Source organism: Patagioenas fasciata, chromosome 2 (genome assembly GCF_037038585.1).
Source record: "Patagioenas fasciata isolate bPatFas1 chromosome 2, bPatFas1.hap1, whole genome shotgun sequence".
Lineage (NCBI taxonomy): Eukaryota > Metazoa > Chordata > Aves > Columbiformes > Columbidae > Patagioenas > Patagioenas fasciata.
Genome location: NC_092521.1, coordinates 63,634,907 through 63,662,701, shown reverse-complemented (window position 1 = coordinate 63,662,701; position 27,795 = coordinate 63,634,907). Strand labels below are relative to the sequence as shown.

The 27,795-nt window shown below is 38.0% G+C and overlaps 1 protein-coding gene across 9 annotated transcripts in view; it reads left to right on the top strand.

Annotated features, from left to right (window-relative positions):
• Nucleotides 1-27,795, top strand: part of MBP (myelin basic protein) — a 115,321-nt gene that overhangs the window by 25,117 nt on the left and 62,409 nt on the right. For all 9 annotated transcript variants that reach the window (XM_065831425.2, XM_065831423.2, XM_065831424.2 and 6 more), the window contains exon 2: nucleotides 2,128-2,202. In XM_065831425.2, the coding sequence (XP_065687497.1) occupies nucleotides 2,152-2,202 (51 nt within the window). In that variant the 5' untranslated portion in view covers nucleotides 2,128-2,151. The remainder of the gene's footprint in view (nucleotides 1-2,127; nucleotides 2,203-27,795) is intronic.

Below are 27,795 nucleotides of genomic sequence, written 5' to 3'. Positions count from 1 at the left end.
TTTTTGTTTGCTTGCTTTGCACAGACATTTGAGCAGAAAACTGGCCTTATCGTTTTCAGGTACCTACCATGTGACAGCATGGAAATTTTTATTGCCTTTTATTTTTTTTTTTTTTCCCCCACTGGCCAACAAATTATTTTTAAACATGTATCTGGCTTAGTTTCAGAGCATAGCTTGTCTGTAGCTGGTATCTTTTTCTACCTTGGCATTGCAGGACTGGGACTCTACTATGCTCAGCATTTCATGGGTACAAAGTTCTGGTTTGCAAGTGTTACATTGGCTCCATAATCTGTTTATTTAAATGTAAATTTATTACAGCTAAATTTTGATAGTTAATCTTCTGATAAATTACTGGAAGAGTAATTCATGGAACATGATGCCTTTATATTCCGTTGTAAGCTTTTCATACAGTTTTGTATCCCACTCTAATTTTGTTATATTGTGAAGTAGGTGATGTGGGAGGTGAGCTGCTGCTCATAATTTGCAGAGGAAAGGTCAGTCTGAGGTAGTTCAGCTCTTAAACTCAGTGTATATGAATATATTTGGGTTTTGCCTTGAAAATCTTCATAATCTCACAAAAATGTGAATTGATCATGCTGCTTTCACAGTTTGAAAGGATAGGTTTTTTTCTTTTAATCTTCTATGCAATAGGTTGCACTGTTTGGGAAAAAAAAAAAATATTTCCAATTTGCCAAAAATCTTCAGTACACTTACTGAGTTTGTATGTTTTTTAGTTTTTTCTTTGCAAGATGTTAGAAGTGGATATTTGTGAGGAATTATTTAATCAGATACAGTGATAGATAGCACTTTGATTTTAGGGCGAATAGAATTCAGTGAATAGTCCAATGAGCACTGCAGACCCTGACTAATTGGAAAGTTTATCATTGTGAGCAGGGAATAAAAATCTATGTCTCTCCAAAAGTTGCACTAGAAATACAGGGCGAGATTGTTCTGATAAAGTACACATTTCTGTCATGGAAAGTTAGAAGTAATCAAGGTCTCTATAGTATTTTGATATACAAATCAGTGCGTGTAGCTGGGGTATGTTTTACTGAGTGTAACTGGTTAATAGCCTCTTGTTTTACTTCATGCATTTTCTGCCACAGTAAAGGTCTGGTTGTCCTTTTCTGCCAGGCCTTTTCATAAGATTATGCTTAATGGCATAACTCAGCCCCCAGTGAGAGCATTGTGCCAAGATTTCTGATGCTAAGGTTTTATGGTATATACCTTTGTTTATTGCAGAGTAGTGCACTAGAAATTGAACTTTATTACTGAAAGTTCAGTTCATAATTCTGAAAGGAAAAAGTCCGCTTGAAACTGCTTTTGCATGTAGTTTTAGGTTTCAGGGCTTTAAATGCTACCGTTGCACTGCGTTTAAATTGGCTGAAGTTAGCAGCTGTTTATGAGATCCTATACAAGCACATGCTTCTGTAAGAAATATGTAGTATAACCACAAGTGTACTCTAAAAGCTGAAATTTGAGTGTTGTGGTTTAACCTACATAAGCTCTGTTAAAGCTGAGATACAACAGGATGAGCCAGAAAATACAAAGAAAGAGTTGGCATTCCTTTCTTCTGTGCTCGTCATGAAGGTGTGGGCTGTAAAGAACATATCCATTCTCACCTCCACAGCAAATTCTTAGTAGTTTAATGTGGTACTTTTTTTTCAGTAATTGCTGTTTATATAAAGCCAAATGTGAATTTGAAAGAACTTACTTGATCTTTTATGGAAGTTTGTAGTTACAGATTACTTGATACATATTACTCTGTTATGCTATTATAATACCAAAAGAGGCCCTCTACCTGGTTTCTTATCTAGTCTTGTTTTATGTACAAATTTCACAATAAACCCTTTAAATTTCCTCCTCTGTTTATATATATATACACACATATTTTTTGTTTGTTTGTTTGTTTTAGAAGAAAGAAACTTTCTGGTATTGCTTAGGTGTACAAAATAGACCAGATAAGCAATATATTTTCTTAGTGTCTTTCACAGAGCTTACGTTGGGCTGTAAAAATGCTTACTGTATGAGAACTATCTCTTTGTTCTGCGTCATATGAAAAATTAATTTGCATTTCAGTACAAATGTATTGGTTTCAAAAATGCTGTTTTGGTTTTATTTTTTCAGAATTTGGAGTTCTGGTGATCCATCATGGGGAACCATGTAGGAAAACGAGAACATAGCACTGACAAGTCAACCAAGGTAAGTCTAGAAAATTGAAGAGGAAAGGCCACTTTCAGAAATATGTATGTTATGAAATATATATGTATTTTTAGTACATTAGTGAGTTTCCCAGATCACTTTCACCACAACTATTTTGTACTTGTCACTGTAAAATGACCACCTTTTTTTTACAGAGGGTCAATGACATTTGGCCAAACCAGGATTTTGCTGTGCTGGATTTAATGAGATGTGATGTTTTCCTGCATCAGATCATAGCTAATAAAAAGCTTCTTAGTCATGGTGGAAATGAATGAAATGAGCCTTAAAAGTGCGATATTGCAGAAATTTTTAAAGAGCCGGTGAGCTGAATTATGTTCTGCATGTTGACGGTTTTCCATTTGAGCAGTCATTGGCTTTATCCATAAGAAAGAAACTATGTAGAAACAAGTAAAGTAAGAGAATTCTGAAGGAAAAGATTGTCAGTCTGAGGAGATACAGCTTTAAAAATCTCCTTGCGAGGAGGAAAAATAAAAATATGAGAAGTGTCAAAATGTTCATTAGAAGTATTTGCTTTCTAAACCTCTGCTGACATGGTTGTGTATTTTGTACATAATGTGGTATTCTGTTTGCCTTGTGATAATATCTTGTTTATTTGTTTTTCTACATTGTACCGGAAGAGAATTCACACATATCTTTTAAAAAAAGGTCTTTCTATATATAAAACAGAAATGCTTCTTGTTGTTAGCTACTGCTAACTTCCCTCCACCCATCCCCACCCAAAAATAACAGTTTACAGTCTGAGCTCACGCTGTATAAAGCTATTGCCCTTTGCATTGGACAGATGATGTAAACAGATCTGTGCTTTATCTGGAGGAATGTGGGTATTTTGCATTGCTGTGGCAGACAAGCAGCTATCCCTAAAAGGTATACAGACTAGAATTTATACAGTTATTAGTTTTGTGCTATCTCCTTCACGAAAGTGTGTAAACACACTGGAAAAAATGGGGAGAAAACAGCAGGAAGAGAGGACAACTGCCTAGATATGGATTTGGTTTGTGTTTCTGCAGTATTTTACAAAATGGTTTTGTGGCCGAAGTTTCAGTTTCAGTACAAACAATAGTGTGAGCCTCAAGATGTGGTCTTGTAGTGACTGGTCTTGTAGACTTCCCATCTAAAAAAACTCCGTTGTGCAGATCCAGCCAAGTCAAATGCAAGGAACAGATGTATTTAGCCAAATACTTTGATGCTTTCTGACAATGGTTGTGAGATCCTGCTGGTGTGATAATGCAGCTACCCTGAGCTTGATGGGCTGTTGTGTACCACATATACCCTGCTTTGGTCTTTGAGTACAAAATCTGATTAGAAAAACACGCATCATAACTTTTCTCTCCCTGTGGAATCACATATGTGTCTGCATCTGGGTGGCAGGTGAGTGAGTCGTCAGGCACATGGAGCTTCAAAAAGGAAAAGATTATTCAAACTGTAGCAGGCGATGCAATTGTTCTGCAGTGGTGAGCAAGAGTCAGGTGGCCATGAGTCTTGCACTAAGTGTGTAAGGCAGGTGTACAAGGAAATGGATTGCTGCAATTTTGTTTTAATTTCTTCTTTTTCCCAAGTCGTTCATGGGAAATACTTGATTCTGTAAGAATACAATATTTATTTACCAAAAATATTTTTGAAGGGAACACTTATTTCTGTAGCAATATCTTCTGTCCCTCATCCTTCTAGAGTGACAAAAAAAAAAAAGACTCCAAACACCAAAACCCTAAACTTTAAAATAGGCAATGCTTGATCAAAATCTCCCTTTATGTATGTAAGACAGTAACTATGTCACAAGAAATAAGGCCACAGAACTAAAATCAGGAAATCTATGGGTAAGGTGTTACTATGTATTCCACATGACTAATCAGTCTTGATTCGTTTCTTACAGGCAGCATTAAAGTTACCAGCAGTAGTAACCATGTGTCATACACTTTTTTTTTTTTTCTTTTTTAAGCTGAAAGTAGCTTTGTTGTTGAATATAGCTGTAAATTAGAACTGTTTTACCACCAGTCTTGCAGTGTTTTATGGGAGACAATTGCTGAAGGCTTGCAGAGACTACAGTGGAAATGCTTAGTGCCTGTCCTTGTTCTTCACAAAATAGAACTGCAGTGAAAGAGACTTAACATCTCGTTAAGGGTCTTTCTGAAATTCATTACTTGTAACTTCAGGCTGCTCATTATATTTTCTTTCCCAAAAATATAGCACCAAAGAACAATATCATTTCAACCAGCTGCTTTGAACCTGTGGTGCCAGGTTTGCTGCACAAACACTGTACTGGCTCCTGAACTGATGGACCAGTTCTCCACATGCCTATTTTGTGTATGGTGACATCAGCAAGACTGTTACCAAACTGCAGCAGTCATCATTCTTGGTTGTCCGAGAAATGTCCTGTAATACAGCAATTATTATGGGGTTTTTTTTTGAGTTTGCATCTAGCTTTGCTTTACGTTCAGTAAATTTGGGTATTTGAATTACAAAAATAGAAAGAGAGATCTGGAGATCAATTATTTCATCAAATGTCTAACGTGACGCCAAGATGCTTTCAAGTAGGGAAACTTACAAAAGACAAGAAGACAACTTCCCTTGCTGTGATACTTCTCTCAAAATATTGTTCTTCTCTTGATCTAGAAATATGCCAAGCTACAGTGATCATTTAATAAATTATAGGAGGTACTGTGAAATTAATTGGATGCTTTGAAAAAGAGTTGGTCTATTTTACCTAAGTAATGTTGCAAATATTTGCAAACCCCTCAGTTTTACTCAAAGCAATAACATATTCCATCTCATGTCTGTCAGATTTCTTTCTCTTGTATTTAATGGATCTGATTTTTGCAAGATACATAAAAATTATTCAGTGAACCCAGCAATTTCTCTTCTTTCTTTTTACTTTGGATGCTATGAGACTTGACTGTCTCTTAATGCATTAGTAAACATTTAAGTATTTATTTTGTTTAACTTTGTTCTTAGCTTGGGTTTAAACTTACATAAATATATCTAAGAATATATCTAAGCAACAGCAAGGAAAAAAAAAAAAAAGTATGGTCCTTCATGCTCCAAGTTCCTTCAAGTTCTTGGAGAGCTAAATGTAGAAGAGTAAACGACTGAAGTTTTATTGGTCTTTGGATTTATAGTTAACGTGTGTCCATGTGGCACTGTTAAGCTACAAAGAGCAATGTGTTCTTTTGTAATGATGAAAGCTGCTTGAAAGTATTACAAGAGTGCAGTTCTCTGCTACTCTCTGTTTCAATTGTCTCCCTCAGAAAATTCTGCACAACATATATATTGCCATCCCAAAATCTTTGAACCTTCTTGGTACTGTCAGAACTGGCCCTTAACTTCACTGGGGTTGGAAATACATTTTCTGGTATCGTCCCATCTATTCCAAAGCAACTCCCAAATGTACCAAGTCCACAGAGCCTGGTTTCTGTGTGTCCCAGGACACATACTACTGTGGGAAGCTGGAAACCAAGCTTGTGACTTATGATAACAGTTTATAACTCACTGTCCTGCCATGTCAAGGGATTACTTGAGAAATTTATACAGGCCTGGAATATGTTAGATTATTGGAAATACTGGATTATTTACCTATTTCATGTCCTTGACGTACCTGGGACATGCTGTAAATAAACACTAAGAAAACAAACCCAATTGCTGCATCTGATATCTAACTCTCAAATCCTTTGAGAGATATAAATTGCCACAGTAGATCGGTTTCTCACAGGGAAAAACTGAAAACAGGCACTCAGTCTACAATTTAATGTCTTGTTTGGACCAAAACTATCTGTTAACAATGACCAGGTCTTGCTGTGTAGTAAACTTATGAAAAAGCTTGTCTTTAATTCCTCCATGTATGTATGATACCTAGAGTCTAGCATGTGTTTCACAGTGCTCGATTTGATAATTTTAATAAACTAACTGGTTCTTCGTGTTTAAGGAGAATTCAGTATAAAAAGTTCAAACTAAATTGCTACAGTGAGCATGTATCAATAAATCGTATGGTTTCTATGGTGTTTCTGAGGAGCTTCTGTTTTCTCTCCTCTTTTTTCCCTTGATTGTCTTGCTAATGTTCAGAAACTTGCATCCTGCACAACCTTACTCCCTATAACATTGGCAGAAAGTTTTCTGGCTCTCCCTGATGAGAAGGAGGTGAATTTCTGGCTGGTAGTTGTATTGTTCATCTCGTAAGTTCTCAGTGATCAGTAAGCAAAAGGGTTTTCACACTGATCTCATCCGATGCCTTACCTCTCATGGTTGGGAGTGCTTACAGACCTCAGCCATATGTGTGGTTTTTACCAGGTGCTTCCTGGTGCTTCCAACAGATGAAGTAATTTTATTTTGCTCTATTAGGTACTCTGAAGTATTACTTTCATAAGATAGAGTTTTAGATGTATTAATAGTGACAGTTTGAGAGATACTTGACATACAGCTTATGTGGATGTTGAAGTCTAGGATGTGCTTTTCTGTCAAAACAAAAACACCCCCCAAAAACCAAAAGAAAAACCTGCCCAAACAAAAAAACTCAAAAACTAAAAAAGTTGCACTTGATTTCATTATGTTTAAATAAATAGTCTTATTACCTTATAGAAATTAAGCAGATTGCAGCCTTTTCATTTTTTCCCCTATATCAAAGTTGTATAGAACTATTTTTGTTTTCTAGCACATTTGTGTGTTTTTTCAGAGTTTTACCTTTTGTAGTAAAGCAATAAAGAACACTGGTTATAGTAGTGTGTTCTTTTTAATTTGATACGTTGATTAAAACACTTCCTCTCAAGCCAATATCTTTCTGAAGGCAAAGGAAAAATAGAGAAAAACTTTAAAATGTTGGGAGATTTGATTAGTGTTTTCACTACCCGGTTTTACAGGTTCCAGACTGTAGAAATTCCCATGACTGACCAATGTCTGGTTAAGCTGGTGCCTGGTACAAGGAAGTGCTGCTTTTGGAAGAGGCAAATTCACTTCTAGGGTGTGAAGGGAAGTTCTGAGCAGCCAGGTTAAGCAAGACCAGCAAAATTTGATAGATGTCTGTTTTCTTCAAATTCTGCCATTGACTGAGATTTGGCCCTGAGCAAATCCTGTTGTGCTCCCTCTATCTTCCTATTTAGTTTCTTAACCTTTGTAGTGTCTAAATGTTTTTTTTTGTTGTTGGTACAGATGCAGTGTCAAACTGTATTAATAGTGGTACTTGCAGACCTTGAGTGGAGCCTTCAGGTACAAATGTGCTTCAGCTAGTGAGGTGATATCATAGTGATACAGAAATGAAGCCTCTGAGAATGCAGAGTATGCAGTAGCTATGACATCTGTCCTCAAAAATTAACCTTAAGACCATCATTCAGTGTGGTATTGGAAGCCTATGTCTAATGTTTAAGTAGGCAAGTAGCTCTACTATAAAGTTAAATGGACCACTTTATGTGTCTAAAATTCAAGTAATGTGTGTGAATAATTGATTATTCATTAAACTCTCCATGTGCTGAATTTAATAGGGTCAATTGTATTTATAATAGTTAATCTTTCTAGTGTCTAAAATATACTAAGCTCATTGCAAGCATGTGTGGAACACAAACTGTCCCTGGTTCAGAGCTGGAACTTTTACACTTCCATGTTTCCCTTTGTTGTGTGTATGTGAAGGCCACTGAAGGTGCAGTGCTCTGCTGTGCAGGGCTGGACTTGATGATCCTTGTGTGTCCCTTCCAACTCAGGACATTCTATGATTCTGCATTCTGGTCAGTGCCACGGCACCTCCTATTAGTCTTTAAAGAGCTGCCTGAATTGTATAACCTTGGCAGAGTGTTGCTAGATCCATACCTTCAGTGAAAACATGAGTAAATATGTAGGTAACTGTTATGTGAAGTATGTTGAGAGCGTGCTTTTCTGTTGTGCGCAGAACTGAGAAGTACTAATGTTTCCTGATTTAGGTCTCGAGCTGGTTGAGCTTGCCTGGGTGCGAAAGGAAGAGGTGCAGTCACTGTGGTTTTGGCTGGGGAGGAGTTGTAGGGTCTTGGGCTTTGTTCTCCCACCCTCAGCCTGCAGAACTGACTAGAAGAAGAGGGAAGTATGCTCTGTACTTTTTAAGGTCTTGTGCTTCAGATGTCATGCTGTCGTGGTGTCGTTTCCTATAGTTCCCTTCTTGTTAGCCTTGATATAGACCTGGATAAACATCCTCTCAAATGAGTTTATGACAGTACCAGTTAAATTGGCAAGGAGCTGGAAGCACAGGGGTGTAGCGCACTGCACATTCTTTGTGAACTCCCTGTCAACTGTTCTAGTTGCTGAGATGGCTTTTTTTTTTTTTTAATAATAATAATAACACTCAGCTGATACTTCAGCCTGTGAACATGTGCTTTAGCATCTTCACACTGGAAGAATGGAGGTGAAGTTGTTTATGTTTTTATTCTTGAGGAAGCAGTAAGTGACCTGGAGATCCTGAAAGAGAGCCGTATCTTCTTCCTTCCTCACGTAACCTTTTTGTGCTTTTACTGTTGTGGTGGTACATAGACCAGCATGTGGTGACATGTTGTATTACCCATTCTGAAAGTGGGTGAGATAGGTCAGAGTAACAAACTAGAATTTCCATCAGTTATATTTGAGAAGAGCCTAAAAAAATCTTTTGCAATAGTGTATTACTTTAGAATGCAGTTAGATCCATAAAATCAGTTACAGTGAAGTGTGTTCTACTTGTTGGAGAGCTTGCTGAGCTTTACCTATGGTACCTGAGACCAAACTGTCACAGAATCTCCAGCAGCTAAGACAATGACTGGTAAACCTGTCCTGTAGCTTTTATCAAAGTATTAAAGTCCTGTATAAGAGCATTTTGAAGTTTATCCTCATCTTCTTCCCTAATGCTAGTTCTGTTGTCTTTGGTGCTCCTGGGCAGCAGCTGAGAAGAGGACCACTGGTGCCACGTTTTAGTTTAATTCTGTTTCACACACTTGTAGTGTGACTGTGCAGCTAGGTCACTGTAACTAGTTGTGAGTCTTGGTTTTACACTGTGCATTGGTACAAAGCCAAAACTCCCATGTTCTGCTGCGAGGAAAGAGGAATTCCACATTGCTAAGGCAAGTTGAATCTTGCTCTCGTTTGTAAATTCAGCAAGTGTGGAATGGACGTTAGAAGGAAACGATACAGGGCTTTCCCATACAAAATATCACTTTAAGAGTAGCTTCTTTTTGCACTTCAGATACTGAAGATGAAAGATAAACAGCAATTTCTTACGTAATTGCAATTATTTGTACACTGAGTAAATTTAAATTGTCTGCGGCTACAGTTCAGAAATTGATTTTTCCACTTTGAGATAAAATGTCATGGAATGTTTTTCCTTTTCACTTAACTTTCTCATGCCCTTTGCTTTAAGTTGATGGAAATACTTAGGTAGCATTTGCTGGAGGAAAAAAAAATGGTTTTCACAGAAGGAAATTGAAAAACTTTTAAGCAGACTAGTATGACACTATTCTTGATTGCTGAGATAAGGTTCACTCTTAAGAACCATCTGATCTTTCAATGCATCATCGCATGGATGTGGCCACAGTAATATAAAAATGTGCATAGAGCTGAAAGCCCCAAGATACAATCACTTACCCTGGGTAATTTGGGGGACTTCTGAGCACCAGTTATAATCAAGAAGAGCTAATAACAGAAGTCTTGCATTTTTGTCATAGTGCCACAGAGTGACATTCAGGTCAGTGTAGCTGCACTTAGCTAGAACTGAAAGATGACTTTAGAGAGGCATGAGGGCATCTGGCTTGCTAGTGAAACCTTTGCAGCTCAAAAACCACAAAAAAGACCTAAGAACCAGAAATCTTAGCAAGTCTGTCACTGATGAGATCTATCCTTAGACAAGTCACTTATTATCAAAACAATAGTCACCATTTTCGGGTCCTGAGTTACTCCCATTCTGTGTAAGAGCTCAAGGATTGGATTCACTGTTGGTAGTGCTGAGGTTTTCCGATGAGTTATGGAAATTCCAGTATACTGCCAATGTCTCCGTTAAAAGCTGCTATCTGAGACTGTTACATTGAAATCAGTGATATTTTTTTTGGTTTTGTGGTCATAAATGACTTAAATGTCTAGCACATTTTCCCAGCCTTTCACACACACCCTCTTCCTTCCTCCCTGTATCTTCCTTCTTCTTACAGCCAGTTTCTGTCTGCACGCTACGTTCTGCCAGCATCTCCATCTCTGATACAGTCTAAATTCAGTGTCATGTTTTGACTTTTCTGACTCACCAGAAATAATACTTAATTGCTAATGGTGCAGTTGCATGCTGAGAAACAGCAAAGAGATGACCAGCTAACAGGCAGTCTGATCAGGAAGGTGGGAACACTGTAGAAGAGAGGGGTATACACTTGAAAATGGTTTTCCCTTCCAACCAGCTTTCCCTCTCCGTGTTGAGATACGACTTCCAGCAACTATACCAGCCTAGCACAGTACATTGCTTTACAAAGCAATCCAGTAGTGCCATTGGCAATATTTGAAAGCTGAAAGTCCAAACTGTTTCCTTGTGTTTTTATGGCCAACTGTCATCTACATTTTTATGCTGTTTTGGCATAAGTTTTTTTGCTTTTTTTTTTTTGCATTTGTACCTTGTTCCTGTTAAAGAATTTGTTTTATGCAGAAAACTAAGAATTGCTGTTGAATTCTTCTGGTGAAACGTGGCTAAAATATGTCAATGTGAAGTGGAACTGTGTGCAAAATCCTTGTGTGCATGTATATATATGTATGTACACATCCATATTCTAAAAAGTACAAGTGAATATTTAAAAAAATATACATGTAAATATGCAAGTATATATTCAAGTATAGACACTCTGCATATAGCAAATGTGTTCACTGTATGAGACTCAAAAGGCAAGACCAGTAGCCATCCACCCTGGGGAGTCCAGCTGTCCGTTCTGATCTTCCCTGTGAACTACAGGCTAAATGTTTTCTTAATGTTGAGCCAGACCTTTCTAGTGCAGATGAAATGTCCCTTATGGCACACAGTGATAAGGCCTGAATAATCACTGTCTTTTTTTTTTTTTTTTTTTTTGACCAATGACTGAAATTCCAGATAACCTGTTTTTACATTTGTTTTGAGACTTGGCAGATAAAAGGCTGGTGAATGTGAGACTCTGAGAATCTCAAGTCAGTGCTCGTAACAGTTGAGGAATGTTTATATTTCATAAAATATAATAAAGATGTTTCAATAATTACTACTACTATGTATTTAAAAATTAAATATATTTAAGAATTTAACAAATATATTGTATAGATAAATATTGAGTGTTCTAGGAAAGGCTTTAGAGCTCACAGTAGCTGAGACCCCCTGCACAAAGTGATGATTGTTTTGTCTTTAGTACAGTGCTACACAAAAAACTTGGTAGGTTTGGGATGATTTATGTTATTCTGGAGCTTGGTCACATGAGATGAGATTTTTCAGTCAAAAGCTGTACATAATGAAGACTAAAACTTAGTTTTTCCTACTGAGAGAAATAACTTGCCTTATGCTGCAGGATACTTGCTGATAGAAAGAGATTCTCCACTATGATGTGGTGCTAATCTTCAGTTTGTTTCAGAATCAAATTTGTGTTCAGTGAAGACTTGCATAATATATTTTATCTGAGGAGGATCTGAACCACTGTAATCCATTATATTCAGATTGACTTAAATGAAGTGTGATTATTTGTAAGTGCTGACAATGTGGACCTGAACATTAGGATTCTTGCAGATTCATTTTCTCAACAAATTACTTTTGATGTTGCTTTTTTTTTTTTTCTACAATTCAGTATTTCAAAAAATATAATTATTAATAAAAGATTTTTCTGTATATTTTGGTCAGCTAATTTCTTGCCTTATAAGTAAAGGTATTGGTAAGTAGAAAAAAATAGGTGAAATATCTATTTAAAATTAGGCTTTGACACTTTTTCCTCTTATTTTGACCTCAGTGCTTTGTATTTTAATTTCCTGCAATCCTCTTGGGAGGCAAAGGGACATAATTCCATTCTGGAATTTCTCCAGCGTACCTCTTCTGCCTGTTGCACCCTTTTGCTTTCCTCTGGCATCTTGTCTGTTGTTTATAATTTTATTATTATTCTTTTAACCTGTATTATATAGGCCCTGTGAGGATTGATAAAACCATCTAAAAATGAAAGTTTTATGGAGGCTGGGGAAAGGAAACCAGAAGGTCACTGCTAGTGGATGGATTCAGGTGGGGTGAGGAGCGTTGAGTTATAATACCCTCTCATCAGGTTGTCCAGATGTCCTGGCCAGTGACGTTTAACTCCAAGTACATGGAGAGGCAGGGGACCAAGCCCTATGTCTGCCTTTGAAAAGGGATGCTGAGATCTTTCAGGCATCATATTCTACTCTGGGATTTTGCAAAAAGAGTTTATAATGGGATAATGCAGTTGATGCTATAATAACACTGTATTGCAGCTGTTGAGTCACGTGATTATGGGAGAATAAAATATTTGTGGCGTTTTGGAAGCTTATGGGGCTTGCCATGTTGACTTTATACCAACTAAATTGTAGGTCTTTGATCACTTCCGATTCAGCCTCTTGCCGCTAGATGACAGGGATGGGAGACCCTCTGAATGTGTCTTATGTGGAGCCCACAAGGGAGATGGCTCCACCAGAAGCAGGGGATGGTTTGGCTTCAATCCCAGCCCCTGAGCACTGGTCTCAGCAGTTGACAAGTCATTCTGTTTTTTGCCCCAGTGAGCTTGTTTTAACCAATTAGGCTACAAAGCGTGGGCTGGCAGAGCAGGTGCAGAGCTGCTTTATTCCATGCGGAGAGCCAGATGGCCAGTTAATTGTCCCAATCACTGAGTAAGACTTGGCCAGGTCTCCTGCGCAATTCTCAATTCTGCTGCTGTGCTGCCAAGTTGGGTCTTGTGGCTTTAAGAAAACGAGGACTTCAGGGACATCTCTAAGCATCTGGACTTAGTCACTATTTAGTGTGGTTAGTTTCAAACCTTGAAATGGTTCCTGGCTGGGTTTTGTTTTCTTAAAAGAAAAAAATGCCTGATGCTTAACAGGAGTAAAGACTTTTTGGTCTGAGTTAAGACGTCTTACTTGCTACAATATTGTTAGTATTGAGATATAGTTGCAGTGGAGGAAAAAGCTTATAATTAGGAGCCCGTATTTTGAAAGATTGATTCTGTGGGATTTTGCAAAGGGAACTTGTATCTGTTGAGTTACCTATTACAGGAGAAGAGTTGGAGCGAGGGTGGGATTTTGAGGGGAGAGTATTTTGGCTTGCTAGAATTTCCAGAATTCTTTTCTAGGATAGTAATTCTTAACTCTTAGGAAGAAAGGGGAAATGATTATTTGAATGCTGCACTTAAGAAGATGTGCTAGAATTGTTTTCTAAGGGATCATAAACTTGCTAATAGAATTGCAAATGAAATGTGTTTATTTATCCATGTGTTTATACTTAGTCACTCAGTGTAATAACTGCAACTATAGTTTACATGTAACCTCTTGTATAATACATTTGTTTGTGAAATGCAATATATCTAACTCAATTAAGTTGCTTTTGTGTCAAGATAATCCGCTTTTGTTACAATAAATGTTTTTAGGAGATGAAACAGTGGGGTGCTAGAGGCAAAGGATGGGATGAAACAGAGTAATGTTAATACGTCTTTTGCAATGGTAAGGAATTTAACTGAATTGAAAAGATGCCTAGGTATTTCTAGTAGACCACCTATTTTGTTAAATGCTGAAAAGACAGTCTCTTGGTCTAAAGTGATTCTGAAGTCCCATGGTGATAGTTATTCAAGGGGCTTGAATAGGTTATCAGTCAATTCACAAGTAGCCTGTGTATGGGAAGGATCAAATGTGCAAGTTAATACAATACAGCTAATTAAGATTTTATATTTAGAGTTGATGAATTCTAATCTCCCCTCCCCCCCCCTTTTTTTTTTTTGTGTGTCCATCATGTTCCACCTGTTTTCTTCAGCCCTGCATCTGTTTTGCACAGCTTTTTTTTTTAGTAATGTTTTGACTGTGGATCTGGCGGTACTAATTATGCATAGAAGTTATGTAGCCAATGGATTTTCCTACCTCTAGGGGAGAAGGTGAAGAACTTTGCATAGTCTGCTGTGCTTATGTCTGAGGTCTATACTGCACAGTGTATGAATAATACCAGAAAGTCTGGCTGAGGTCTAACTTCTTTGAAGTCCTATCTGCTCCTTTTTCATTATGAAATACCAGCAAGAGAATGGCAGTGGATATACCTTTTGTTCATGCATAGGTTTTTCCCTGTCCAGTTAAATTCTCTGCCTAGAGAAGCAGATGAACATAGCTGGTGCAAATTCAATTTACAGTTCCCCACATGACTTTAATTCCTGTTTTCTTGTAGAATTGAGGCATGGATTTTAGCCTTCACAACACACATGCAGTAATATAAAATTCTATTTATGCGCAGAGCGTTACTAAGTAACAGTTGCTGAGGGAAATTCAGTCTTTAACTGCATGACGTCTGTGCACTTGAAATTGACAGCCAAGTAGTGCATTAACATAGATTTTGCACATTAATGTAATGGGATTTGCTGTGGGCTATGTGTGAGCAAAACTTTGGGAAAAATAACAGCGGTGTAGTTTGAGGAGCTGGACTCCCCACAGACTGGTCTTTTGGGCAGGAGATCAAGCTCAGTTTTCCCAGTCTACCTCATCCTCTCTATACCACACCATAATTACGGACCCTAATATATTTGTGTGTATTTATATTTGTATCTACATATGCCTATAGATATAAAGGTTTCCACATGTAATCAGCGTGTTTTGCGTATGTTATCTTCCTTCAGGGGGAGGAAGGTTGTGGGGCAAACAAATAAAAAGCCTGTTGTGACTCAGGGATAGGTTGGGTGTTGATAATTCAAGGAGAAGATTGACTTGAGCTATCTCTCCTCTAGTAACCGTGTTTACCTCTGATTTTGCACAGACATTACCGGAGGATTTGTTTTTCCTAAGGATTTATTTTCAAGGATTGTTACTTTGGAAAGGTGATGTTTCTAGCCTTGACATGGAGCATATGTTTGAAAAAGATTTCACTTAAGTGAGCAACCTTTCCTTTAAGTCATATTTGGTATAACTTAAGCTAGGGCTTTGAGCTGGAGACTTTCATATGCTGATGAAAATGAGCTGTTGAACTATCATGAATCCTACAGCTTTTAACTCATTTCTCTGTTACAGAGTTACTTTGTGTCTGCAAATACTTGGAATATCGGGGTGTGTTTGAATAATTGTTGCAGTGGGAAGGTAACATGAGTTTATTAACTGTATGATTTGCTCATAGTGGACTATGTAGCACTTAATTTCAGTGAGGTTCTTATCATTATGTCTCTCTAAATAAAAGATGTGAAAAATAAATTTTGGTAAGTAACTACTGCCACAAACATGGCATAAAAAGAGGCCAGAAACCTTTCCTTCTGGGCAGAAACGAGTTCCAAGTTCTTCATTGCTCCATCAGGCTCCGCCTTTCCTGTAACTCTTTGTGACCAGCTATGACTGTTCAAGTGGTTTTAAACTGATTAGCCTCATCTTTTTGCTCTGGAGGCTGACATCACTGGTGACAGTATTCACTCCAAGCAAAGTATCTTTAAAGTCTATGGAACAGGCAAAGCAGAACAAGGGGAGAAAATTTGTCAGTGAAACTCTTAAGTACATATCTGTTCTTCCAAACACCTTTCTTGTTGCTATATAGGGACTCGTGCATCTTTTATCTCATGCCCAAGTTCAGGGGACCTGGGGTTAAGTGTTTTCACTAATGGTGCCTTTCTTTGCCATATACTTCAGGAGCTGCTCCTCAGTTCCCAACATCTGTCATACAATAATTTACAGTCATTTAACTTAAATGGATGCAAAAAAATAAACCAAACCTTTTTGGCAAAACTACTTTCTGGTCAGTTGGCTCACAGCTGATCCTGGTGAATGGGAAAGCCCCATTTGGGCTTTCCATTTGTCTTTATTGAACGTCATGAGATTCTTGGGATGTAGCCTGTTAGGGTCCCTCTGAATAGCAGCTCTACCTTTCAGTGTACTGACCGGTCCCCCAGTTTGTTATTATCTGAGTCTTTAATAAAGACATTAAATAATATTGGCCTTAGTGTTGATCCCTAAGGGATGTGACTGCTGACTGATGGCCAGTTGGACTTTATGGCATTGATCACAATCCTCTGAGCCTGGTGGTCCAACCAGTTATCTCCCCCTTGTGTTCCACCTACCCAAACCTTATCTTCTTGGTTTGACTGTAAGGTAGGGTGGCAGACTGTGGGAGACTGTGTCACAGGCCATGCAAAAGTCACGGTGTGCTTTTCTTCTCCTTGGCAGAACCAGTCATTTCATCACAGAGGCTGTGAAGTTGGTCAGATATCATTTGCCTGTGGTAAATCCAAGCAGGCTGTTCCCACTTACCTTCTATCCATGGGGAACAATTACTGTTAATCTGCCTTTAATAAAAAGATGAAAAGAGCCAAGCGTTTGAAATGCGATGTATTAAGAATGGCTCTCACTTTACCGATGCATTATTGCCTCTTCACTGTAGATGCAGAGGTTTCCTTCGGGTACGTTTTGTGCTCTACCTTTGATAGTCTTTTATACTTCAATAGAATACTGCACTTCGGGATAATTGACCAAAAAATACTGGGGATGAGACCTCTTTCTTTCAAGACAAATCCACATAAAAGAAAGAAGAGGCATGAAGTGCCCTTCCTACTTGAATGATGATCCTTGCTTGCTTGAAACCTTGCTAGAAAGATCAACACTGTTAACAGCTTCACAAAGATTTGACAAATTTATACCAGCCTGTATATAGTAACTCTTAATAGTGCAGAGTTAGTGTTGAGTGGTCACAGAAGAAAGGCGACGCTGACTGGCCAAGCTAAAGTAATTTTTTGCTTTTTGGTCATGTTTGTTTGTTTGTGGTTTTTGTTAGTTTGTTGTTTGGTTTTGGTTTGATTTTTTTAATTGAATAGGAAAAAAAAAGAAGATCTGAAAATTAGGTACTGAAGGAAAAGGTGGAAGTTGAAGAAAAGTGTTTCTGCCTGGAGTTGGAGAAAGATGCAGGCAGTGAATAGAAGTGCTTACTGGTAGTGCTTCATTTTCTCCCAAGAGCCTGGGGCTTGCACAGATGGTGACTATAAATGGTGCAAAAGTAGCACTTATTTAAATAACTTTTTTTTAATGTATGGCTCTTGAATTTCAACATGATACAGATATGTCTGTTCCTGCTGCCCCCCACCATGATACTTTTTCTTCTACTGAAGGTGTGAAGGGTTTTTACTAGAGCCACATTGTTAAACCAAACTCCAGTAAACTGAATCATCTTTTGAAATGTCAGTTTCTATTTGCTTTCTGACTCCCTGAGCGAAAAGGTGGCCTCTCACAGGCGTGGTTGTATTTCTGGTATTATAATTTTTCCTGTCTGTACATGCACATGAGTCTTTCATTGTCATAACTTCTGATACTTCTTTGCATCGATAGTAGAGAAGACAGACATTTATTTTTATAATCAGTTGGAAATTTCTATTCCCCAGTCTTTCTCAGGTTTGTTTTCTTTGTTTGAATTTATATATTGGAAAAATGGTAGCTACAGCTGTTTAAAACAATACTGTCCCTGTAAACTGTTTGATTTAAAAACCCCACAAAATAACCCCACACAAACCGCAACAGAACGAAAAGTGCTCCTGAAGAACAGGATTGTGTACAGTGCAGATGGCGTCTCTCAAATTCAGTGATTAGATTATCTGTTCATGCTTTTCAAAAGGCATGAGAACAGCAGTGTGAAATATTTACATTATAGAGCATGTATCTTATATTGCGCATCTGAAGACACTTTTGATAAATCATTTCTGATCACAGTCATTTTTTTATGGTGTACTTAAATGGAAGCAACTGGGTCTACAGGAAAACCTACCCTATTTCCAGGTGAGTAATAGTGTGTATTTGCTGATGAATCAAGTGTCACCTGGGACTGAAGAGGCACAAAGTATGAGACACGAGTCATTTCCTTGGGCTCTCAAGCTTTGTTGTACTATTGGCTCATTGCAGCAAGCAGCAATGGCTAACTCGGGGTGACCATTTCTGAAAACTGGAAATGTGGTAAATTCTTGATATGTCGGGGGAAAAAAAAGCAAAAAAAAAAGCAACATTTTACCTGTACTCATTGCATATGAAATCACCAAGACATAGAATCACAGAATCATTTTGGTTGGAAGAGACCCTCAGGATCATCGAGTCCAATCATAACCTAACTCTAGCACTAAACCATGTTGATAAGAACCTTGTCTTGTTAGAAACTAGCCAAGTCACTTGACCGAAGTGTGGATAGACCCTTAAAAAATCACATGTGTAAGTATTCACATCTACGTGGTACAGCGTGGGCTGCGTTAAGAGTGTGAGTGTGCTCCAGAAGAGGGCACCAGTATCTGAAGATGGCAGTGGAACTGGTATAACAAACCACTTGGTGACCTGGTAGCCACAACTCACTGAGGTTGGGCTCTGAGTGACAGCCCTTACCATATCTAAAAGCCCCAGCGAGTTCAGGTGCGCTGACTGGGTTTAAAATACGTGCTTGTTAAAGTGCATTTATCTCACAACTGCATAAATGTTCTGGTGTTACTGCTGCTGAATGAAACAATGCATCCTCTATTTCCTTGTAGCTTTCTGCTTGAGTTAGGGAACCTTCATGTGCCACTATGGGGCAACTAATGAAATTGGCCTCTGCCATTCATTAACATTGGTGGCTCTTCAGGGTTTGGTGTTTTTGTTGTTGTTTTTCCCTTCACAGTAGTCAGTGCAATTTGAATGCCACTTTAGACATTTTAAACACAGGCCGAACAGTTGCCTAAAAATAAGCAATTAAAGTGTTATCTTTTTGGGCATCTGTGGATAAACAATTTGGTTTGTTTTTTTTTTTTTTTTTTTTTCCAAAAATATATTACCTCTTAGACTTTATTATTCCCTTCTGAAATGGGAAAGTTATTGAACATATAGGTTAGTATTTCATCTTGCTAGTTTGGTACATGTGTTACAATGGTCCATTTTTCTTCTAATCATATTGGTGCAATTGTAGCTCTGCACAGTAGTTCTTGTGAGGGTGCCTCTGTGTTGGCTTAAAGCATGGAGGAAAGCATTGTTCTCTTGGTTTGCTTTTAGAAAACAGAATAAGAAGCAAAATTACGGGAAGAAGTTTCTGGCTTTACACAGATCATGGATACAATGTCATTTATGCAGAGGTGGCTGACAACTTTTACTCTGAAGGCATTCACCTTTGTGATAAGCTGAGCTGCCTTTACTGCTGAGTTCAGTAGAACCTCTTGCTTGAAGTCTCTGGACTTTCAATTCTCACCATAATCAGCATCACAGAATTGGTTGCTTCTGAAGAAGCCATCAAAAAAGGAAATGCCAGTTTTTATGTAATGTCAGATTCCCTGTTTCCTCAGCGTTCTTGCACAAAGTGATCAGTGTGGGTACTGACTTGGTACTTGCTGAAGACTATGAAAAAGCCTATACGATGTCTGAAGAACTGGCTTCCTAATGATTTTCAAATCATAGGATCAAATCTACTTTTCTCTGAAAATAATGATAAAGCACCAGGATCTTGTTTAGTGCATATGAACACTGTGAAAGGGAAATTCTCTCAATAAGGATCTGCTCCTTCATTCCTGCTAACAGATGCTGAAGTCAAAGTAAAGAGTGAATGGAAGCTGTTTCTATTTATGTTGGAGACATAATGGTGAAATTTTTCCTTGTTACTGGAGAGAATTTGTTTTGGTTAGCTTTTTTGAGATTCTCCTGACTTGTGTTGTATTGCTTTAGTGTTAATTAGGTGTATTGTTATGTCTTATTTGTTGTATGTCTTATGACAGTCTTTCGGATTCAGTTTAGACAGTTTCTTGGAAAATAACAATGACAGCTAGAATATTTCAGAAATCTGTTATTCTCTTTAGATTTTGCATTTTGTGGTTGGTAAGGTAACTAGTGATTGTGGGAAAAGGATCCTTGTTTTGCTTCTCTTCAAATGTCTCAGTCAAAATCATAAATTGATTCTAATAGATGTTCTAAAATTGCTCTCTTAAAAATATTCAAAAAAGCACTGTATACATTTCAGTGTTTGTTATTCGGATCTAGGGTGAGTGGAACATCGGAAAATAGCTAGGTGTTTTTCATGTTTAGAAAGTAATTTCATTTAAATATCATTGACAATTATCTACTAATTCGCATTTGGTTTATATGCAAGAGATTTACAGCACCCTGCTGAAAGGAAAGTCTTGACAGATTTGGGCCCACAGTTTGGACGTTAGGTGAACAAGTCCCTGGGATATAGTACTGTGGCTTTCTGAAAAGGTAGTTGTTCCTGACTTATGATTTTGATATAAAAATTTGGCATTTAGATTGCTGCTGCTTTGTGATAATTGTCTTGCATGAGAAAGAAAGTTGGTGAGAGCCGATGGGCAAAGTCTGTCCCTTAAAATCAAGTATAAATCAAGTATTTCAAAATGTATTTTAGCGGTAGTGCCAGAGGAATATTGTTGAATTTGCATTTACTGGATTTCTTTAAAGGAGAGAGAAACCTTTTATGCTACAAAAGGGTAAAAATGTTTTGCAAGAACCATTATTGATGAAAACCTTTTTTTTACTGAATTGCAGCTTTCTGATTTACTGTGGTAGGGTAAGATGATCCTACTTTAGGTTCTGGCTTTCCTTTGCAATTTTCATGCAACTACTACCCAGAATTTCTGATACTGCTTCTTTTTCAAATAAAAACATGGGGAAGATACCTACTTGCCACTGATGATTGAGGAAAATAATCCTTCAGCAAATACTAGTTTTTGCTTAGTGACCATTCCTGGTAAATCTCCGTTAGACCCAAGGTTTTAATAAGATGGAGAATCTAATGTTTGTAGCATATTTTTGATGTGGTTTTACTGTGAGGAACTATTTTTGATACATTACTGTCTTGATAAACTGATCCTTGATAATGTGATCAATGTCTTGCCTTATCTTCACATTATTGTAGAACCACAGAATGTCTCAAGTTGGAAGGGATCCTTAAGGATCATCGAGTCCAGCTCCCTGCTCCTCACAGGGCTGCCTAAAACTAAACCATATGACTAGGAGCATCATCCTCATGTTCCTTGAAATCTGACAGGCATCAATAGTAAAGGTAATACTAAGATAGAAATTAACAGGTAGCACCGAGATAGTAAAAATAAAGTATCCTTACTTTTCTGCTCTTAGTGTTGTGCATGGAGGTTTTTCAACACCTGTGGGGTTTGGTAGAGGCACTTATTTTTTCAAATACAACAGAGGAACCAGACTGACTGCAGAAAATTATGTCCCTGCTCTTGTTCACTTTGTCTCTTGTTCCTGATCACTATTCCGTTCCAGTGACTTAAGCTTCAGTTTTGGAGGTCTCCTACAAAACCATATGCTTCTGAAGTTAATGGAGGTTTTTTGTTTGTTTTCTTGCCTTTTTTTTTTTTTTAAATTTACTTAAGTGAGAGTTAGAAGGTGTCATAACAGTGCTTTACAATTACGCAATCTATTGTGTCTTTATCAGTTTCCTTTAATTAAAAAAACTTCCACGTCAACTGTATTTCGAAACTGTTATCTGAAAAGAAATCTTTATTTACATTGTGAAAAGGGCAATCGCATTTGGATTATTTTGTAAATATCACCCCCATAAATCTTGACATTGGAAAATATTTTAAGCAGTGTTTATGCGTTTATTTACAGTACACAGAGGACTTGTGTTCATTCTGGGAGCATGGAGTAATAAAAGTCAGTTTCTTTCAAGATCATGTATTTAGTATTGGCCTATTTAAATCAAATAGGGAAGAAGAAAAGCTTGTGTCATTCAGTTACAAAGTCCACAATTTTCTGTCTTGAGTGGATTTGTCCAAAGGGCTCGCTCTGTGTGACTGGTGGTAAGTTCAGGGCAGCTTCTCCTATAACCAAACGTTATGTGGCAAACCTTGCTTCTCCCACCACGCCCACAAAAACCTCAAACACTTTTTGTACAAGATTTAAGAAACTTTATAATGTTCTCTTATCACAGCACAGAAACAAATGCACCAGTCAGTACTGTGGTCAGAATGTCCTTTGAACCTACAAGTCTTGCAGGTAAATATAATATATATTAGACTCAGGCAACTTGTATGTAAAATTTTTCTTACCTTTGGCATAGAAATACACTTCACAAGGCTAGTGACTGCCAAGTGACTGAAACCAGTGAAAATAGACTTCTAAATCTATATGTTAGAAAAATTCCCTTCTAAAAATTAACTGCTGGGTGTTAAGTTTAATTCTTCTTTTAATTCTCGGCAATTACTTCTTAAATGCTGAAAATACTTTGGTGATTCTTAGGGAGTTGAAGGGATGTAATTTTGAATCTGAAGTGTTTTTACATAGCAGCTTGGGAGCTTTCTTTCCTCGTGAGCTAAGAGCTAGGAAGTGAAAACTGAATTAATTTCAAGAACTTGAATGTCCATTTTTGGTGTGCAGTGGCAATGGTTTCAGATGTGTTTCCTACTAAGCTCAGAGGGGATTTGGATTACTCTAATGTCTCACTGTGAACAGAATAGCGAAAATGCCCTTTAAAGTTTCCTACCCTTCTTAGCCTTTTTTTGTGGTACCCTCCTAACACAGAGCAAGCACTAAAAAGATACTTTGGTTGTTCAGTAAAGGCAGTCTTCAACTGCATATAGAAATGATGCGAATGTATATGCTGGTGTATTCATTTTGCATGTTGAACAAGTAGTTGTTGCACGTAATGCAGTTAAGAATAAAATACCAGAAGTGAAATTCGGGTCTCTGTGGAGACTGGTTTGCTGCTGGGGGAACTGGGCAGAGATAAACTCTGTTGGTTGCTGAGTTCCTTCTCACTGTGTTTAGCTGACACAATCATGCTTCAGCTCTTTGTAGCCCACATAGTCATGAGTGTTCCACCTCACTTCTGCAGGCCCAGGGACTCAACAATTTATATTGAGAAGGCAAACTTTATCAATTTTCTCTTAACAGATGTAATGCTGGCTGCAGAGTCAGGGTGTCAACTGTGTTGGGTTTTTGTCAAAACTACCTGTCCAATGTCAGCTGGAGTACTGTTAAAGCCAGAAGGTTTTCACAGCTGGAGACTGAAAAGATGTTTGCTTTTTTTTTTTTTTTTTTTTTCTGATAAAATGGGAAACTGGTTTATTTCTAATAGTCTTGTATTGTTCTTAGACCTGATGCTTTTACAGTGAATATTTCTGACATGCTCTGAAATAACTTTAGTTTTATAATATCACTCAAAATACCTTCTAGCTAATGGAAGGAGCAGGCAAACTTTTGGGTGATGAACAGGGACGTGGCTTCAGGCTTGATTTTTTTGTTTGTTTGTCTGTTTTCTTTAAACCTCCATAAGCAGCAGGCAAATGCATCATCACAGAGCCAGTGTTTGGTGGGAGTCTAGGAAAGGGCTGTGCTCTCTCCTGTGATGATCATGGCATCAGGTACCTGCTACATTGCATTGTGGTTTGGAATGGTGAAGTCTCACAAACGTGCTCCTTTGTGGCCAGCTCGTTTCTGGGTTGCCCATAGGGAAGCATTTGAAGAGCTGCCTCGGTGCCTTTGCTTCCTTTACCATTCCATGCAGGTCTGGGAAGGGGCACGTGTGGCCATGCCCCCTTGCACCCTGCAGAAACCCTCTCACCGAGGCACAGTGGCAGGGCTGTACCATGCCCTTGTGCTCCACAGAGAGGGCTGCCATCTTTTTACCTTTGCTCTTCCCCTTGTTAAAAGTGGCAAATACACAGGTTTACTGCCACAGACTGTCCTGGATAGACCCCTATAGGAGGATTCAGGGCTGAGAGCCTCTAATACTTCGGGCAGTGGCAAGTGTTTTGCTTGTTACTTGCTACGGACTGCCAAACTCAAACCTGTGATACAAGAAGTTCTGTGTATAAGGTTGAAAGGCAAATTTTGCCTGAAAAATACCCTGAATGCTTGTAATCCTCTCACCCTGACTAGTGATTATTATTGTGCACTTTTTAAAATGATCATAGTTTTGTGTTGGTTTTTTCTTCTTAATTATTATGCATAATTCTGTAACTAGTTGCTAGTTTTTGCATATCTGTTGTGCTTTTCGCATAGATGGAATATTCAGATGCTTAGATGACCTTTTTTATCCTTTTCTGGTGTATCAGTTATGTGTATTAATTCTTTTCATATTTTACCAATATGCTAGCATAATCAAGTGGCTTCATTAGCAGAATGAAGCAGCATTGCCTTTGTATGCTTTTTTTTGTATGCTGAGGTCAGAAAGACCTCAGGTGTTGGCATTTGAAAATTAGTCTGCTGGGGTAGACACTGCCCTTGTTCAAGGTATTAATGAAGCCATTAAGGAGATACACTGAGACTTGAGGCTTCAGCATCAATGTTGTGTTTATGACTTAAAAGGACATCCTTTTCTTGGAAAAATAGAGAGTGAAATATTTGTACTTGCTTAGCATGTGGCTCCAGTGAGTGCTCAAAGGAAAGTAAATTAGCAAACAGTCTAGATAAAGGTGACGAGCGGACTGTGAAAGCATCAGTATTGATAGATGTAACTCTTTAGACTGTTCTGGAAGTCTGCTCAAATACCTTTTGTAAAAGAGATTTGCTATTGTGTGTGATGCCCAAAATGCCTGGTTTTGGTTTTGTTCATCAAGTGTTGTTATGGTTCCTCTTTGATTCATTAGGTCAAGAGCTGCATCTGTCAGTCTGCCTGCCAGATGCTGTTTGCAGTGGCACTAAATAGAAAAACCACCTGGCTTCAAAGCAGGCAGCACATGTGCTTTAATAACATTAGTTTCAGGTCAAGGGTTCTGGAGGCTGTCAAAACTCAGTGTGTTCCCTAGTGCGGTTCTTAGATCCTTATATTGATTGTTACAGTTTTTTACGTGTTTGTGTGTGCCCCTGTGCTGTGTGTACATCTGCTGAGGTGGGGGTTGCCCTGCTTGGCAGGGCTGGGGTGGGATGGGCAGGGGGAACAGCAAGTTGTAGCTGTGTCCGGACCTGTCTGTGTTTTATGTGATTCACCTCCAGGTTTCCTGTGTACAGTTTCAGGATTAATGTGCACAGTGTGAAAGACACGTGACAGGATTCTTGCTTCAAATTGAAAATAGTGACCTGGAGCGTATTTTTGTGTCTTGCGTTAGCTTGTCTTTTAAATTCCTTGCTGTTTTATGAGAATTCCTGATTCCGTCAGTGTCTTAGAGTACCTACAGAGAAACAGATCACTCACACAGCTTTTCTTCTCCCTTTGCCCCTATGAATAGGGTACATGAATTTGGGTTTGTTGCATTTTCTTTTCAGCTCATGGGAAGACCTTGACTCTTGCACAAGGTTGTCTGTTATGGTTTTTATTTTGTTTTGTTTCCCAAATAAACACTGTCATTTTAGCAGCTTGCTCCCAAATGCAATGAGCCTGTGTCAGTGGTACGGACACAGAAACATAATCACTTGTTTTCTCCCTATCGTGTGCTTGAACCTCCCTCCTCAGCATCAGGGAATACCTCATGGACTAGAAAAGCTGTATGCCACAGTAGCATACTGTGGATCCATTAGTTGTCTTTATCTGTTATATTCTGAAGCTGAAGAGATTTTAGTGCAGTTATAAAATATGAGAACCCTAGGGCGGTCAGGAACCTTTTCTCAAAATATAGCAGAATTGCTATAAAGGGAAGATACTCCGTGTATTAACCCAATGTGTAAGAACTTCTGTACAAACAGAAGTAGCTTTTAAATGTTTTTCATAAATGTAGGGAAGCACATTGCAAAATAGTGTGGAACTGATAATGGGGAATGTGACAAACTACAGAGTTGGAATTCAGTGTTTCCTACTGCAACTGCTCAGTATCTTAAGATCTTAAAATAACCTGAATGCATTTCTTGAAAGACCTGGATAATGTGTTTGAGACATCTCAAACCTTTTTCAAAGGCCCTTTCTCTGCCTTGGGGGTTAGTGATGGGATCCTTTTGTTTGCAACTTCTTTTGAAATTGTCCATTGGTGACATTAGCAGCAGTAGCACTTTACTGTTGAAGCTGAGAGGAACAGAAAAATGTTCTTTGGAAAACTCTAGCTCTCACTTTCCATTGTTATTTAATTTTTTTATCATTCTTTTATGTCTCAAATAAGATCCTTGACACATGCACAGGAACTTAAGAATAATTACTTTATAAAAAATTATTCAGAAGAGGGTATTTTGAGTATTCCACTTTAGTAACCAAATGTAAAGAATATGTAGAAGTGAAAATTTAATTGAGAATATGAGATATACCAGGAAACTGGAGATAATGATTGTGATTAGCTTGCTGTGTAAAAGAGTTATTTTATTTATCTGTAAATTAATGAGAATATTTGAATCCTGTTCATGACTTGGGGACTGAAGAAGGAACTGATGTAGGAGCTCCTGGAACATGTTCAAGAGCTTGAATCTGTGGAGATAACATGAGCCCAGCTTCATTCTGGCATAACCCCATTCTGAATGATGGCAGTGGTCTTGTTTGGGGGAGTATGAATTAGCTGGTATGACATTGTTAATATTCACCGTTCACGTTCTGTGCAAGAAGCGTGGTGCTTGCCAGTAGATGTATGAGTTCCTGTATTAATGAAAAGGGAACTGGAGGATCTCCACAGTTAAGAAGAATTAATGGTTGAGTTCAGGAAGATGTTTGAACATACTCGTTAATGTAGGTCCAGGAGATCTCTGCCCACCTGAAGAAGGCCAATTACCATTCCATTAATTCTGACTGCTACTAAAGGTTGTCAACAGCATTTCATCCATTTGATTGTGTTAAGCTGTGAATGTCAAATTCCTCACAATGGACAAGAGAGAGCTAAAAACTTTTGATACTGATGGAGATCCTTATGATTGCAGCAGTATTTGGTATTTAGAGAAATGTTTGTCCATTTGACAGACTCACCAATATGTGACTCTCAATAATGTTACTGTCACATTTTAGAAGGAGCTCATATCCATGATTTAAACATTTTTTTTTCATATTTTTTTTTTCCCCTGGAACAATGTGAGAGATCAGTTAACTCTGTGGAGAAAAGGTAACATATATAATATTCTGAAGGTGTACTGGGCATCATACATACATTTTGTGAGTATTCAAAGAAAAGTAGCCTTGCATGATGGAATTTACATGAATATCACTGGAGAGGTGGAAGATCAGGAATGTTTTGGGCTTCTCCAGATCATGTTAAAATCAGGTGCAATCTATATTTTTTGGGAACTGATATTACAAAATAAGCCTCTTTCACCTATCACTTCTGAAATTCCACTGAGTGCTCAACCTGAAAGTGCTAGATACATTTACCATGTTAGATACAAAGGACCTTTGTTTTAACCAACCACAAACACTTTACAGCTGTAGGTAAAGAATCCCGCCTGGCACAGCCAAGGCAGCGTAAAGGGAATGTTTTCAAATGTTTTCACTTTTTCTGTTTATTGATTGGAAGGACAGAGACATTTAAGAATCTTTTTTTAGGACGCTGGAAAAAAAGAATTAAGCAACTGGCTAAATGTTGTTTTTAAAAATGCTACTTTATACTATAATTTGGTTTAGAACACTTGGATCATTGATTG